The 13,199-nt window shown below is 46.0% G+C and overlaps 1 protein-coding gene across 4 annotated transcripts in view; it reads right to left on the bottom strand.

The window, feature by feature from the left end:
* The window catches only part of USP31 (ubiquitin specific peptidase 31), a 66,239-nt gene extending 61,557 nt beyond the window's left edge, over positions 1-4,682 (bottom strand). Inside the window, exons 1-2 of one of the 4 annotated variants that reach the window (XM_086692759.1) lie at positions 3,337-3,820; positions 1,931-2,064 (exon numbers count right to left, since the gene is read on the bottom strand). Coding sequence is in view for 2 of the 4 variants with exons in the window: in XM_025916848.2 (XP_025772633.2) it covers positions 3,870-4,496 (627 nt within the window). In the remaining 2 variants the exon portion in view is untranslated. Of the gene's footprint in view, positions 1-1,930; positions 2,065-3,336; positions 3,821-3,869 lie in introns of those variants that run through there. The other 3 variants (XM_025916848.2, XM_086692758.1, XM_086692760.1) reach the window with 3 other exon arrangements.
* Between the last annotated feature and the right edge of the window lie 8,517 nt (positions 4,683-13,199).

Raw genomic sequence — 13,199 nt, 5'->3', positions numbered from 1 at the left:
TGTCTGACACATACAGGCAAAGGGCCGTGGTAACACGTATACCTCGCACTCACCTTCTTGGTGTTCAACTCAACTTTCTTTATGCTTAAAATAATACCCATCAAATTTGGCTGTAATAAAACATTTTGGGGGGAAAAAGTAATCCTCCACAGTGTCACTAGGCTTACCTAATTCAGGGGCAAAAAGAGGAGAAGGAGGAGGAGGAGGAGGAGAAGGAAGAAGGGGAGGAGGAGAAGGAAGAAGGGGAGGAGGAGAAAGAAGAAGGGGAGGAGGAGGAGGGAGGAGGAGGAGGAGGAGGAGGAGGGAGGAGGAGGAGGAGGGAGGAGGAGGAGGAGGAGGAGGGAGGAGGAGGAGGAGGAGGGAGGAGGAGGAGGAGGAGGAGGAGGAGGGAGGAGGAGGAGGAGGGAGGAGGAGGAGGAGGAGGGAGGAGGAGGAGGAGGAGGAGGAGGGAGGAGGAGGGAGGAGGAGGAGGAGGAGGGAGGAGGAGGAGGGAGGAGGAGGAGGAGGGAGGAGGAGGAGGAGGAAGAGGAGGGAGGAGGAGGAGGGAGGAGGGAGGAGGGAGGAGGGAGGAGGAGGAGGGAGGAGGGAGGAGGAGGAGGGAGGAGGAGGAGGAAGAGTCTGATTCTACCACTCTCCTGCTTAAAAAAATCAGCCCTGGATTCTCAACTTCCAGAGAACAGTGTCCAAACCAGCATAGCCTACAAAGCCATTCACAATCCACATAACATACTTCTCCCAGACTTTCAGCATCCCCACTGCTCTTCATGGTGTAACCAGCCACCAAATGTCTGTTCCTCCAAAACCGCATGCCCTTTCACGCCATCCCCTCTTCTCTGCCTGGCTAATTTCTCTTCATCCTGCAGACCGCTTCTCTGTGATGCTTGACTTGTTCTCCAGAGCAAGAGTGTTCCGTGGACCATCAGCATCACCTGGGAGCTTGATGGAAATCTCAGAACTTCAGGCCCCACCAAATCTAAATCAGCTTTGTGACGAGACGTCCACGATTACGTGCACAGTAAAGTATAAGAAGTGATGTTTTGGGGAATGTACCAAGTCTCACTGGACTTAGTTCTTCACAGGCAAGTACACTGTGTTTCCGAAATAAAAGTGCCTCACACTTTGGCGGGCTGCCCCTGAGGCAAACTCCTCCTTTATTCAACTTCTCTATTAAGCCAAGAAAACCCAAATAGCCACCTTCCAGCCTCCATGGCAGCCAGAGGTGGCCAACTGACATGGCTGTAAGTCAATGAGATGTCAGCAAAAGCCTGCTGAGGGGGCGCTTCTGGAAAAACTTACTTTCCCAGTGCCTTCCTACCTTGACAAACATTAAGGATAAAAAGCCAAAGGGACAAAATAGCCAAGGACAACAGAGAGGAAACACAGAAATAGTCTGAGACCCTGTTGAGCTCTTCAAGCCATTGTACATTAGAACACCTACCTCCAGACTTACTGTGTGAGCTATTTCAACATCTTTATTGCTTAAGGCATCATCATTGGGGCTTCCTCTTTCTTGTGCTGAATGCATTCCTAACTGATTGAGTAAACCCATAATAAATGGGAAGTGAATGAATGAATGCAATGTGAAATCTACTAAGGTTCAGAAGATTATATTTTTTAAAAATAGGGCCTCTAAGAATCTGTTCAACTTTGCCAAAGCATGCTTAAAAATCAGCCTCCGCATTTCTAGAATTATTGACCCATTTCTGTTCACAGCTTTTTAATGGATTAAAAAAAGAAAAAGACAACCTTTTAAAAAGCAATGGAAATGTTCACATACAAAAATGCTGGAGGAATTGATTTTTATATTTTGGAAAGAGTAGAAAACCAAACTTAAAACACTGGGTTCTGACCTTGAAAAGTTTGCAATTTGCTGTGGCTACTGACAGGCAACTATAAGCAAAGAGGAAAAAAGAGAAGAAAAAAGACTTACAGTAGCTGGTTGGTTGCCATTCTCTCCTACTTTCTTATTTTGAGATCTCTGACACTGATCTCATTTTTTTCCAGTCCCTATCCCAGTCAAGTATTTCCATTCAAATTTCCAAGATCAAACAGCAGTCATTTTTTCTTTTTAAGAAAAACAGAACATAAATAAATATAAATAACATGTATTAAAAGAGGAGGGGTGCACTCTGACAGTATTGTTCCTCAACAAAGTAGGTCCTCAATCAAGTGCTGAATCCTCAGATCATTTTATATTTTAATCAAATCATTTATTTTTACTTAAATAAATTTTAGAAAGGCACTTTCACAGCACCAATGAAAAACCAGTACCATTTGTCACAGATAGAAGACAAATGTAAAAACAAACACAATGAAAACATACCCTTATTAAATCCTAGCTACTGCTGTCTGCCAAGGCCTCTAAACTTAGCTTGTTCTGTTTAAAAAACAAAACAAAACAAAAAGGTGGGGGAGTGAGCATGAGCTGTTAAAGTCAGGCTACCACCAAGCTGAGACCTTCTCTTGGGCATAATCAGGACAGACAGAATGGAAAAGGAATTAACTTTCTCACTGTGTGATTTCATTCTATTTAATACCATACCCATGTCCCACCTCAAAGTATCCCTCCTAAATCTCAAATCATCTTCCCCTCTTTTTTGCTCAAAATAAGAGCCCATCTCCTTAGTGCAGCCTAAATGGCCCTACACAGCTACCACTCAGCTCTCATCAGAGCTCACCACGCCTCCAGCTCCACCCGCAGACAGCAAACGGGGACCCAAGGGCCATATCGAGTCCACTGCTTGTTTCTGTACGGCCAGAGAGCTAAATATTTGTAATCAATCTGATGATAGGGAACGCTAACTTTGAACTCCAATTAAGGTGAACACTTCTCCCATTAGTAGACCTATATTACAAAATACAGTATTCACTCACCATATTTTTATTTTAGTCAGTGAACATTTTGTGGAAGTTTGTTTTTTCTTGTTTTTTAGTACCTACATAAGAGCTTCCATTTTGCATCCTGACCATTTACTATATGGCCCTTTACAGAAAGAGTTTGCTGATCCCAGAGCTACACTGTTCCTCAAGTGCACCAAGCTCTCAGGCTTTCACACTTTTATACCTGGGAGGCAACTCCCCCTGACCTCCTCAAGGCTGGCTCTCCCTGGTTACTCAAGTCTCAGTTCAAACCTCGCCTCTTCCAAAGGCGTCACCCTAACCCTGCCCCTCCCCATTTAAAGTAGCCTGCCAACACATCAATCACATCACCAAGTTTTAATTTCTTCAAACCACTATCTGATATTACCTCCTCACCTTACTAAAATCTGTAATGATAAAGAGAATAAACGCAGCAAATATACATGGTACTATGCACAATGGAAGCTATTTGCATACCAGGTTGAACCTAATAGAAGTGCCAATCTGTAAGTCAAAAACGGTCAAAAATGGGTAATCTCACAGGGTTCAACCCAACATATCAACTTGTTTGCAGCTCACAACCACCTATGAGGTAAGTACCAGATGATGAAGCTGGCACAGAGAGGATGAGAAACTTGCCTGAGGTCACAATGCTAGTAAAGCATTATGGCAGAACGAGGATTTGAACCCAGGCTCAACTTTCCCACCCCCAAGAACGTAAGTTCAATGAAGGCAGGAGGTCATGTTCATTGCCATATCCCTCCAGGGCCCGTCACAGGGCCAGGCTCGTAGTAAGCCCTTAATACTCGAAGAATGAATGGGTGAGTCTCCCTTACAAACAGTGGCATCGGTCCTAGACTCGGGGCCCACACCTCTTTAGACCCGTGCGCTGGTTGGCCCGCCGCGCCGCCAGGAAAGGAGGAATGGAAGGGAGACCTGGGGAGCCGGGTGCCCCAGGGACGCAGGGGGCAGGGCCCCCCTCCTGGGGGTGGGGACGCGGCGGGGCTCACCTTGAAGTCGCGGCTGTGCTGCGGGGTGTACTCCAGGGTCCAGAGGGCCCGCACCAGGTGCGCCAGCTGCTCGGTGACCTCGCCCTGGCCCTGCGTGCCGCGGCCCACAGTCTGCTCGGGGTCAGGCGAGGGCTCGGGCCGCCCCGCCCGGTACTGGCCGAGCGCCAGATACTCGGCGAAGAGCTCGGTGTTGCTGAGACACTGCAGCGTGGCGTTCATGAAGCACGTGTTGCCGTGGTTCCGGAGCCCCGCCACCCCGGGCACCGGCTCGGCGGCGCAGGCGGGCGGCGCGGGCGAGGCGGGCGGCGGCGGACACGGCGGCGGCGTGGGCGCGGCGGCCGGCCCGGGCGGGAAGCAGCTGCGGAGGCCGCCGCGGTCCGGGGCGGCGCCCTCGGAGCTAAGGTGCGAGAGCGTGGACAGCGTCTTAAGGACGCGGCTCATGAAGCTGCCCACCGAGCGCGCCGACGAGGGCGAGGCGGGCGCGGCCGGCCCGGGCCCCGCGGGGCCCCCCGCGCCGCCGCCGCCGCCCGCGCGGCCGCTCCGAAACAGCCGCTTGCTGAAGGAGCGCTTCTCCTTCCCGCCCGCCGCAGCCGGCGGCCCGGGCCCGGGCGCCGTTACCTTGGACATGGCGGTCGCCGACGCTCATCACCTCGTCCGCCCGCCCGGCCCGCGGCCCCGCCACGGCCGCCGCCGCATCCCGCCGCGCCGCGCCTCACCGGGCCGGGGGGCTCGACGCCCCGCACACCTCAGAGCGCCGCCGAGCGAGCCAGCCAGCGAGCGAGCGGCGGCCGGCGGGGCGGGCGGGCGCGCGCGCGATCCGCCCAGCTGGGCCTCTCACGTGACCCGCCTCCCGGCGCCGCCCGCCCGGCGCTGAAGCCGTTGTGGCTGCCATGTTTATTGTGGGAATGGATATGCCCCTCCAGCCAGACGAGATGACTCTCGGCTCCGGGGCGGTCCCGCTTTGTGAAGTCCAAGAGAGGCCATGTCTAATGTGGGCACGGTCCCAGCAAGGTGGACAGCGCTGGGCTCGTGCCCGGGGATGGACCCCAGGGGTGGGTCTCGGTCTTCTGATCTGATGGCGGAGGCCTTGAGAAAGTGCGGAGATCAGGTTGCCGCCCCTTACCAGACCGTGGAAGACGTGACGGATGTGGCCCTGAACAGTTCTGAGCAAGCCAGTCCTGCCCGGCTCCCGAGGGACCCGGACCGCCTGCGCGCCTACCCGAACGCCATCACCGAGTCTGGCACGCCCCAATAGGCTTGTCTTCCAGGTGGCACGTTGTGGTCGCAGTGAAACTGTATACTCAGAATTACCTTCCTTTGCAGACCTGCCTTTAAAACCCCGCTGAGCTCTACCTTCATTCATTCATTCAACAGACGCCAGGCACTGTAGGCGCTGGGAATATGACAAAGTATGACATTAACACAGTTTCTGCCTGCCCTCTTGCACTTTCTACTCGCGGTTGCTGATAATAGCTGCTATGTTTCAAGCATTGTGCTAAGCATGCAATATTTCCTTTAATTTTCAATTCAATGCCTTTGAGGTTGGTACGATGTATCCATTTCAAACCCAAATTTGTTTCAAAGCCTCTAGGCTTGACCTGTAAACGAAAGGTCACAGACCCACATACAATCACAGGGACCAAGATGGGTTATATCAAAGAATCTTGGTGTTTCAGTCATCATATTGACAATTAATACTTCAAATGACTTGGCTCTCAGTGTTGGGGAGAATATAAGGAATGGTGGGGACTGACCAACTACAAGTCAACATCTTTCTAAGGGGGGTGGCTGCCACTCTCAACCCCATCCAGTTGTTCCCATGTGAAAATGAGGGCTCAGATCATCTAATTTCTTAAAGAGAAATTGGGAATCCTATTTTTAAATGTTTCAACCAAAAAAATCGTGCAGAAAAAAGAGAAAAGTATGTCTTAGGGCTCCTGGGTAGCTCAGTCATTTAGGCATTAGACTCTTGATTTCCACTCAGGTTATGATCTCACTAGTTCAGGAGGTGGAGCCCTACATCAGCCTCTGTGCAGACATCACAGAGCTTGCTTGGGATTCTCTCTCCTTTTCTCCCTGCCTCTCTCTCTCTCCCTCTCTTAAAATAAAATAAACATTTTTTTAAGTACATATTTGGGCTGCCTTCATCTCAAAATTAACTGGTTTGTGACCTCCTCTCTATAGATTCTCCTCTTTGCTAACCTTTGGCCTGAGTCCTATTTACTATATAAGAGAGAAATCAGGGAAGGGCGAACCCTTCTCCTTTTTAAAACAAAAATCCCACCTTACAACAAATTTCAGAGTAAATGGCTTTTGCCAGAGCGACGCACACCAAGTAAACAGGGACTGTATGGTGACACCCCCCAGGGTGCTCTGCACTAGCCTCCAAATCACCAACATTCCCACCTCCTACTCAAATATCCATTCTTCACCACATCTTGAGCTCATCTGAGCACCAGGAAGAAAGCAATCTGATCATTCATACTGAAGTTTGAATGCAATGGCCCTTGGCCTTTGCAGTCATGTTTGAGTTTTTTTCAAATATGAAACTCATGGGTGAGGGAGGGACAAAAGGAAGGAATCGCTTTTAGTGGAATTGCAAGCAGTCGGACAACACTTTATCACAATACCCAGCCATTGTGTTATAAGTTTGTTTGCTGGCTTACTAGCTTGTTTCTAGGCAGTGGGAAGGGTCTTGGAGCTGTGGTCTCCTTAAGTGTCAAACTGACTTAGAAGTTAGCCCTCAATTAGTTTTCTCTAATTTTATTTTTTTTTAGCACTGCTCTATTTTGGACTTAGATGTTCATAACACCATCTTGCATGCTCAAAATCCCCAAAGACTATCAGCTCTTAAGGCAGAGGCTAGATCTGTTTTGCTGACCATAGAGCCCAGCATTGACCATGGTTCTAATAAATGTTTGGTTGAATGAATAAACTGCTTAAGAAAGAAATTGAGCATAGCAAAAGCTTTTCGCTCCCCACATTTTATGCCCTGAGCCCATCTCCAATTTCAACCACCGCTACAATCTGTGTAAACCATTGCACTGTGATGATCCCCACTTCAAAAGCCTCCTGTTTACCTCTTTGCTTTCCTGCCGGAGGGTTTTTTCCAAAGCCAAAGAACTCTCACCAGAGGGGAGTTTGAATTAACAACTCTTCCTCCCCCAACAGGGACAACCTTCACCCAGTGGGAAATACCAGTCACTGGATAAGCTCCCAGGAATCTCAGCCTTTGGAGAGACAACTGTAAGGTGCACCTAACAGGATTCTTCAGAGAGTTCCCAAAGGGATGGAGCCCCAGTTGCCCACCTTCAATAAGGCACCCTTTCTTGGATTTCTCACTTTCCCTGTCTTCCTCTTCCTGCTCTACTCCCTCACTCTAGCTTCCAGGATCACCTCCCAAATACACTACCTGCACCCAGGTCTTTGTCTCAGGCTCTGGTCTAAGGACAATCCAAACTAAGACACTGAGAAGCTTTAATCAGGGCTAGCTATTTAAACCCAAGACAGATATGGAATTGGTCAACATTGCGCTTTCTCCTAGCTGCTGTACACGATCCTTGACCTTATCTACCAACAGGCCTTGTCCACGTGACTGTCCAGCTGACTGCTTTCCAGGTCATCATGCTTTTGTTCTACTGTCACACATGGCTGGCAGACAGCAGGTGCTAACAAACGCCACTTTTTTAAATTTACTAAACTGAAAGTCAAAGATCAGTGGAAGTTGACTACGCTGTTTCTCTTTACACTGGAGCCTTAGCCTGAATATGACCCCATTGCCTAGGCCCTCCTCTCCAGTCCAAGCAAGCCACGTGGAATGCCATCTCACTGTGTGCTTTAAAAAAAATTAGGGCTGAGCCCATCACCAGATCTGACTTCTTTGGCTTAGCACCACCAGACAGAGGCAAGCTCGGGCTCATCCCCATTGAACATCGCCTCCTCCCCTAGCCCGGATGCCACTTACACATTTTCCTGCCAGCAGGTAGCAAAATCCACAATGTAATCAGTGTAGTTCAGCTGCAGACCTGAGGCTGGTTTCCACTGGAATCCACTAAAATACAGTTCTCTCTGATTTTCTCGTGCTGGAGTTGCCCTCCAGTCCCCAGCAGGATGGAATGTCTTGGTCTTCCTTCAGCACCCTCAGGCAGATGGGAAGACACATAGGCCTTTGCTCAAGCTGTTTCCTCTGTCCCAAACACCTTTCCTTGAGCCTCCGCTTAACTAACCTGTCTTTGTTCCTTCTGCAGGCTCTCTTGGCACCTCTCAGTCATGACAGTAACGTTACCACAGTGCAAGTCAGCTTACAATCTGTCACCTGCCCTGGAGTGTAGGTTTCCACCCAGGAGAGGCCATCTTATTCATTATTGGACATCTAGTAAGGTAGCCATCGTAATAGCATACAGATGTATTTGGAAGCCATACATCTAAACTCCTTAGTGGGACACATGACCCCCTTCCCAGTCTGGCCTCTCCCACCATTACAGGTTTATTGGTCCCACAAAGCCCCAAAGCCAACCTACCTAGCTTGGCCAGAACACGGTTGGAAAATAATTCCTAATTGGAGCATGCAGATGGTCTTTCTTTTAAGACCCACACCAAACAACGTAACAACATTCTATAGTAAATCTTCCACGTCCCTCTCTGTACCCACCGCTTACCCCTGCTGAACCAGGGAAACACAAATTAGAAACAGCAATGCAGTGCCTCTCGTCATGATCCAAACTTAGTCCATCCCTGCAACCATTTCTGTAAACTGATACCTCGGATCAAAGGGTATGCACATTTCATATGTTGACACCTATTGTCAAGCTGACCTCCAGAAAGGTTTTATCCTGCCAACAATGACTGGGGAGCACATATTTTCTGGTCCCAAGACAGCGCTGAGTTTTTCTGTCTTTTTTATACTGGTAAATTCGAGGAACAGAAGATGTCCTGTTAATGTGTCCCTATTTGTAGAAATGAAGTAGAACATTCTGTACTGTTGTTTCAGCTAGCTAACATCTAAACAGACTTCTGGGGTGCCTGGGTGGCTCAATCAGTTAAGCATCCACCTCTTGATTTCAGCTCAGGTTTGATCTCCCAGTTTGTGAGTTTGAGCCCTGCATCGGGTTCTGTGCTCACACCGCAGAGCCTGCTTGGGATTCTCTCCTCCTCCTCCTCCTCCTCCTCTTCTTCCTCTTCCTCCTCCTCTACCTCATCCTCCTCCCCTGCTCACACACTCTCTAAATAAATAAATAACACAACATAACATAACATAACATAACATAACATAACATAACATAACATAACATAACATTAAAAAAATTAGATAAACAGACTTCCTATTTGGAAAGGATCCCAAATTAGGACAGTGCAGGCTCCCACTGTGAAAAATGGGCAGGAGTTGGGGAGCAGGTTGCCAGAGCCCAGGTGACCTAAAGCAAGGGCAATCAGATGCTTCCACTTGGGCCTTGGCTCTGGAAGTATCTACATAAGGTTAGTTGAAGACAATACAGCAAATTGGTGAATCTGGTGGCTCTGTATTCTGCAGAGGATCCAGTGGTGGCAGTGAGGGTCCAACTGGCTGCTCTAGAGGCAAGTTCTTACTGGTGTCTGCCTCCCTAGGTTTCTGCCCAAGCCTGTTTCTCTGGCTCTGTTTATTGTGTGAGCTAGCCTGATAGGCTTCCTATAAATTCCTTTACTGCTGAAACTAACCTGTGTCAGTTTCTGTTGTTTACAGTCAAGAAAATGACTAAGTAATGCCCTTTTTTTTTTTTTTTTAGCAATTTGTACTTTTAGTGGTATGATTTACCTGTCCATATCATTTGTCCATTTCTTCTTTGATGTGTTCCTTTTATAAATGTCTGCTAATAAAAGCACCTGGCAAATGAATTACATCATTCCTTGGTCTATACCAGTTGGTTATTTACCTTTTACCACATTTATAATGTTTTCATATCAAATAGAAAATTTTAGTTATTTTATATGGTCAGGTTGATCAGTTTTTTTCATAAAAGTTTCTGATTTTTTTTTTGAATACATGATTAAGAAAACAGCCTTTCCCCACTCCAAAATCATAAGAATACTTAGAATGTTTTCATTTAGTGCTACTATGCTTTATATTTCTTTCCTTTGTTTTACTTGTAATGTTGGCTCCATATGAAATTTATTTTTGTGTGAGAAATGAGGTAGGGATCTTGCCTTTTCCCCACCCTATATGGCTAGGCAACTGGCTCAGCACCATTATAAAAAATGATCTAACCTTTCCCCACTCTTTTATAATGTCACTTTTTATCACATATTAAAGCCCACACATATTTAAGTTCTGAAAAATTCTGTTCTATTTCATTGATGTGTTTCTATAAGATGGGTTTAGAATATATTGCCATGTTTGGTAGGATCATACCTCTCAGTATTTTATTGGCTGTTTGCTTTTTCTCTCAGATGAATTTAATCCTTTGGGAGAATTAATTTATATAGATTAATTTAAAGAGAGTTGACATCATCACAATATTTATCTTCTTATCTGAGAATAAAGTATGTCTTTTAAAAATTATACAAGGACTTTTTTAATGTCTCTCAAAATAGTATAGTTTCCTTCCATAGGTCTGTGTAATATTAATGAGTTTATTCCTCTCTGTTGCTATTATGAATGGGATATTATATTTTCTGTTGTCTCTAGGACAAAATTTTTTGGTTTTTTGTTTTAATTTTTTTAAGTTTTATTTATTTATTTTTGAGAGAGAGAGAACACAAGTGATGCAGAGGCAAAGAGAGAAAGAGGGAGACACAGAATCCGAAGCAGGCTCCAGGTTCTGAGCTGTCAGCACAGAACCCAGTGTGGGACTCAAACTCACAAACCATGAGATCATGACCTGAGCTGAAGTCAGAAGCTTAACCTACTGAGCCACCCAGGCACCCTGTTTTAATTTTTTGTTTTAATGTCTATTTACTTTTGAAAGAGGGAAAGGGTGCGTGCTCAGGAGCAGGGGGAGGGGCAGAAAGAGGAGGTGACAGAGGATCCGAAGCAGGATCTGCACTGATAGCCTGATGCAGGACTTGAACTCACTAACCATGAGATCATGACCTGAGCCAAAGTCAGATGCTTAATTGACTGAGCCACCCAGGTGCCCACAAAGTTTTTTGTTTTTGTTTTTTTGAGAGAGAGAGAGAGAGAGAGAGAGAGAACATCTGAGCAGGGAGAGGGGCAAAGGGAGAAAGAGAGAGGGTCTCAAATGAGCTCCATGCTCAGCAGGAGCCTAGTGTGGGGCTCAGTCTCATGACCCTGAGATCATGACCTGAGCCGAAATCAAGAGGTCGGAAGCTTAACAGACTGAGCCACCCAGGCGCCCCAAGACAGTTATTTTTGTAACAAGCCACCTTGATTTACTTTAGTTCTTTCTCATAATTTTCCGTTGATGCTCTGGAGTTTTTCAGGAATTCATATCAATGCAGGAGATAATAACTTGGCCTCTTCCTTTATAATACTTGTACCTTATCTTTATGCTTTTCTCATCTAATTGCCCATCTGGAATTCTGTTAAGTAATATTAATGAGAGTGGGAAAGCCTGCATTGTTCCTGACATTAACAGCAAGGCTTCCAGTGTTTTACCATTAAGCATGATGCTTGCTTTTGGTTTGAGATATATATTATTTATTGCATTAAAGTGGTATCCATTTCTTCCTCCTTCAGAAAGTGTTATTATCAGAAATGGATCTTGAAATTTACCAAATGCCCTCTGGGCATCAACAGTGATGAGCATATATTTGTTTGTTTTGGTTTTGTTTCTGTGTTTTTTTTTTAACCTTTGACCTGTATATCCATCATAGGTTTTGTTTTTTGTTTTTCTTTTGATCATATTTTTCTTTATAGATGTTTGCTTGGATTTTATAAACTTTCAAGTATTCTGCAGATTTGTGACAAAGCTGACTATGACAGTTTTTGTTAGTTTTGTGGAGGGAATTTAGATTTTCCAGTTCCACAATTTTCACTGATGCCTAACACAAGTTAATCTTTTTTTTTATAATTTTTTTTCAATATATGAAGTTTATTGTCAAATTGGTTTCCATACAACACCCAGTGCTCATCCCAAAAGGTGCCCTCCTCAATACCCATCACCCACCCTCCCTTCCCTCCCACCCCCCATCAACCCTCAGTTTGTTCTCAGTTTTTAAGAGTCTTTTATGCTTTGGCTCTCTCCCACTCTAACCTCTTTTTTTTTTCCTTCCCCTCCCCCATGGGTATCTGTTAAGTTTCTCAGGATCCACATAAGAGTGAAAACATATGGTATCTGTCTTTCTCTGTATGGCTTATTTCACTTAGCATCACACTCTCCAGTTCCATCCATATTGCTACAAAGGGCCATATTGCATTCTTTCTCATTGCCACGTAGTACTCCATTGTGTATGTAAACCACAATTTCTTTATCCATTCATCAGTTGATGGACATTTAGGCTCTTTCCATAATTTGGCTATTGTTGAGAGTGCTGCTATCAACATTGGGGTACAAGTGCCCCTATGCGTCAGTACTCCTGTATCCCCTTGGGTCAATTCCTAGCAGTGCTATTGCTGAGTCATAGGGTAGGTCTATTTTTAATTTTTTGAGGAACCTCCACACTGTTTTCCAGAGTGGCTGCACCAATTTGCATTCCCACCAACAGTGCAAGAGGGTTTCCGTTTCTCCACATCCTCTCCAGCATCTATAGTCTCCTGATTTGTTCATTTTGGCCACTCTGACTGGCGTGAGGTGATATCTGAGTGTGGTTTTGATTTGTATTTCCCTGATGAGGAGCGACGTTGAGCATCTTTTCATGTGCCTGTTGGCCATCCAGATGTCTTCTTTAGAGAAGTGTCTATTCATGTTTTCTGCCCATTTCTTCACTGGGTTATTTGTTTTTTGGGTGTGGAGTTTGGTGAGCTCTTTATAGATTTTGGATACTAGCCCTTTGTCTGATATGTCATTTGCAAATATCTTTTCCCATTCCGTTGGTTGCCTTTTAGTTTTGTTGGTTGTTTCCTTTGCTGTGCAGAAGCTTTTTATCTTCATAAGGTCCCAGTAGTTCATTTTTGCTTTTAATTCCCTTGCCTTTGGGGATGTGTCAAGTAAGAAATTGCTATGGCTGAGGTCAGAGAGGTCTTTTCCTGCTTTCTCCTCTAGGGTTTTGATGGTTACCCATCACAGGTTTTTGGTAACAAATAACATAAACTACTTTTAGCTAATTTAAGCAGAAAAGAGTTTCTTGGAAGGGTGGCTATAAAGCAACTCACAGAACACTCAGAAAAGCTTCAGAATCAGACTGAGAAATCAAAGAAGAAAGTACGTTGTAGCCAGAGACCCGCTCCAGAAAATG

The sequence above is a fragment of the Puma concolor genome, chromosome E3, assembly GCF_028749965.1.
Source record: "Puma concolor isolate L17-30 chromosome E3, mPumCon1.1.hap2, whole genome shotgun sequence".
In the NCBI taxonomy this organism is placed as follows: Eukaryota; Metazoa; Chordata; class Mammalia; order Carnivora; family Felidae; genus Puma; species Puma concolor.
Note: the sequence above shows the minus strand (reverse complement) of the source record. Positions and strands in the feature narration are given on the sequence as shown.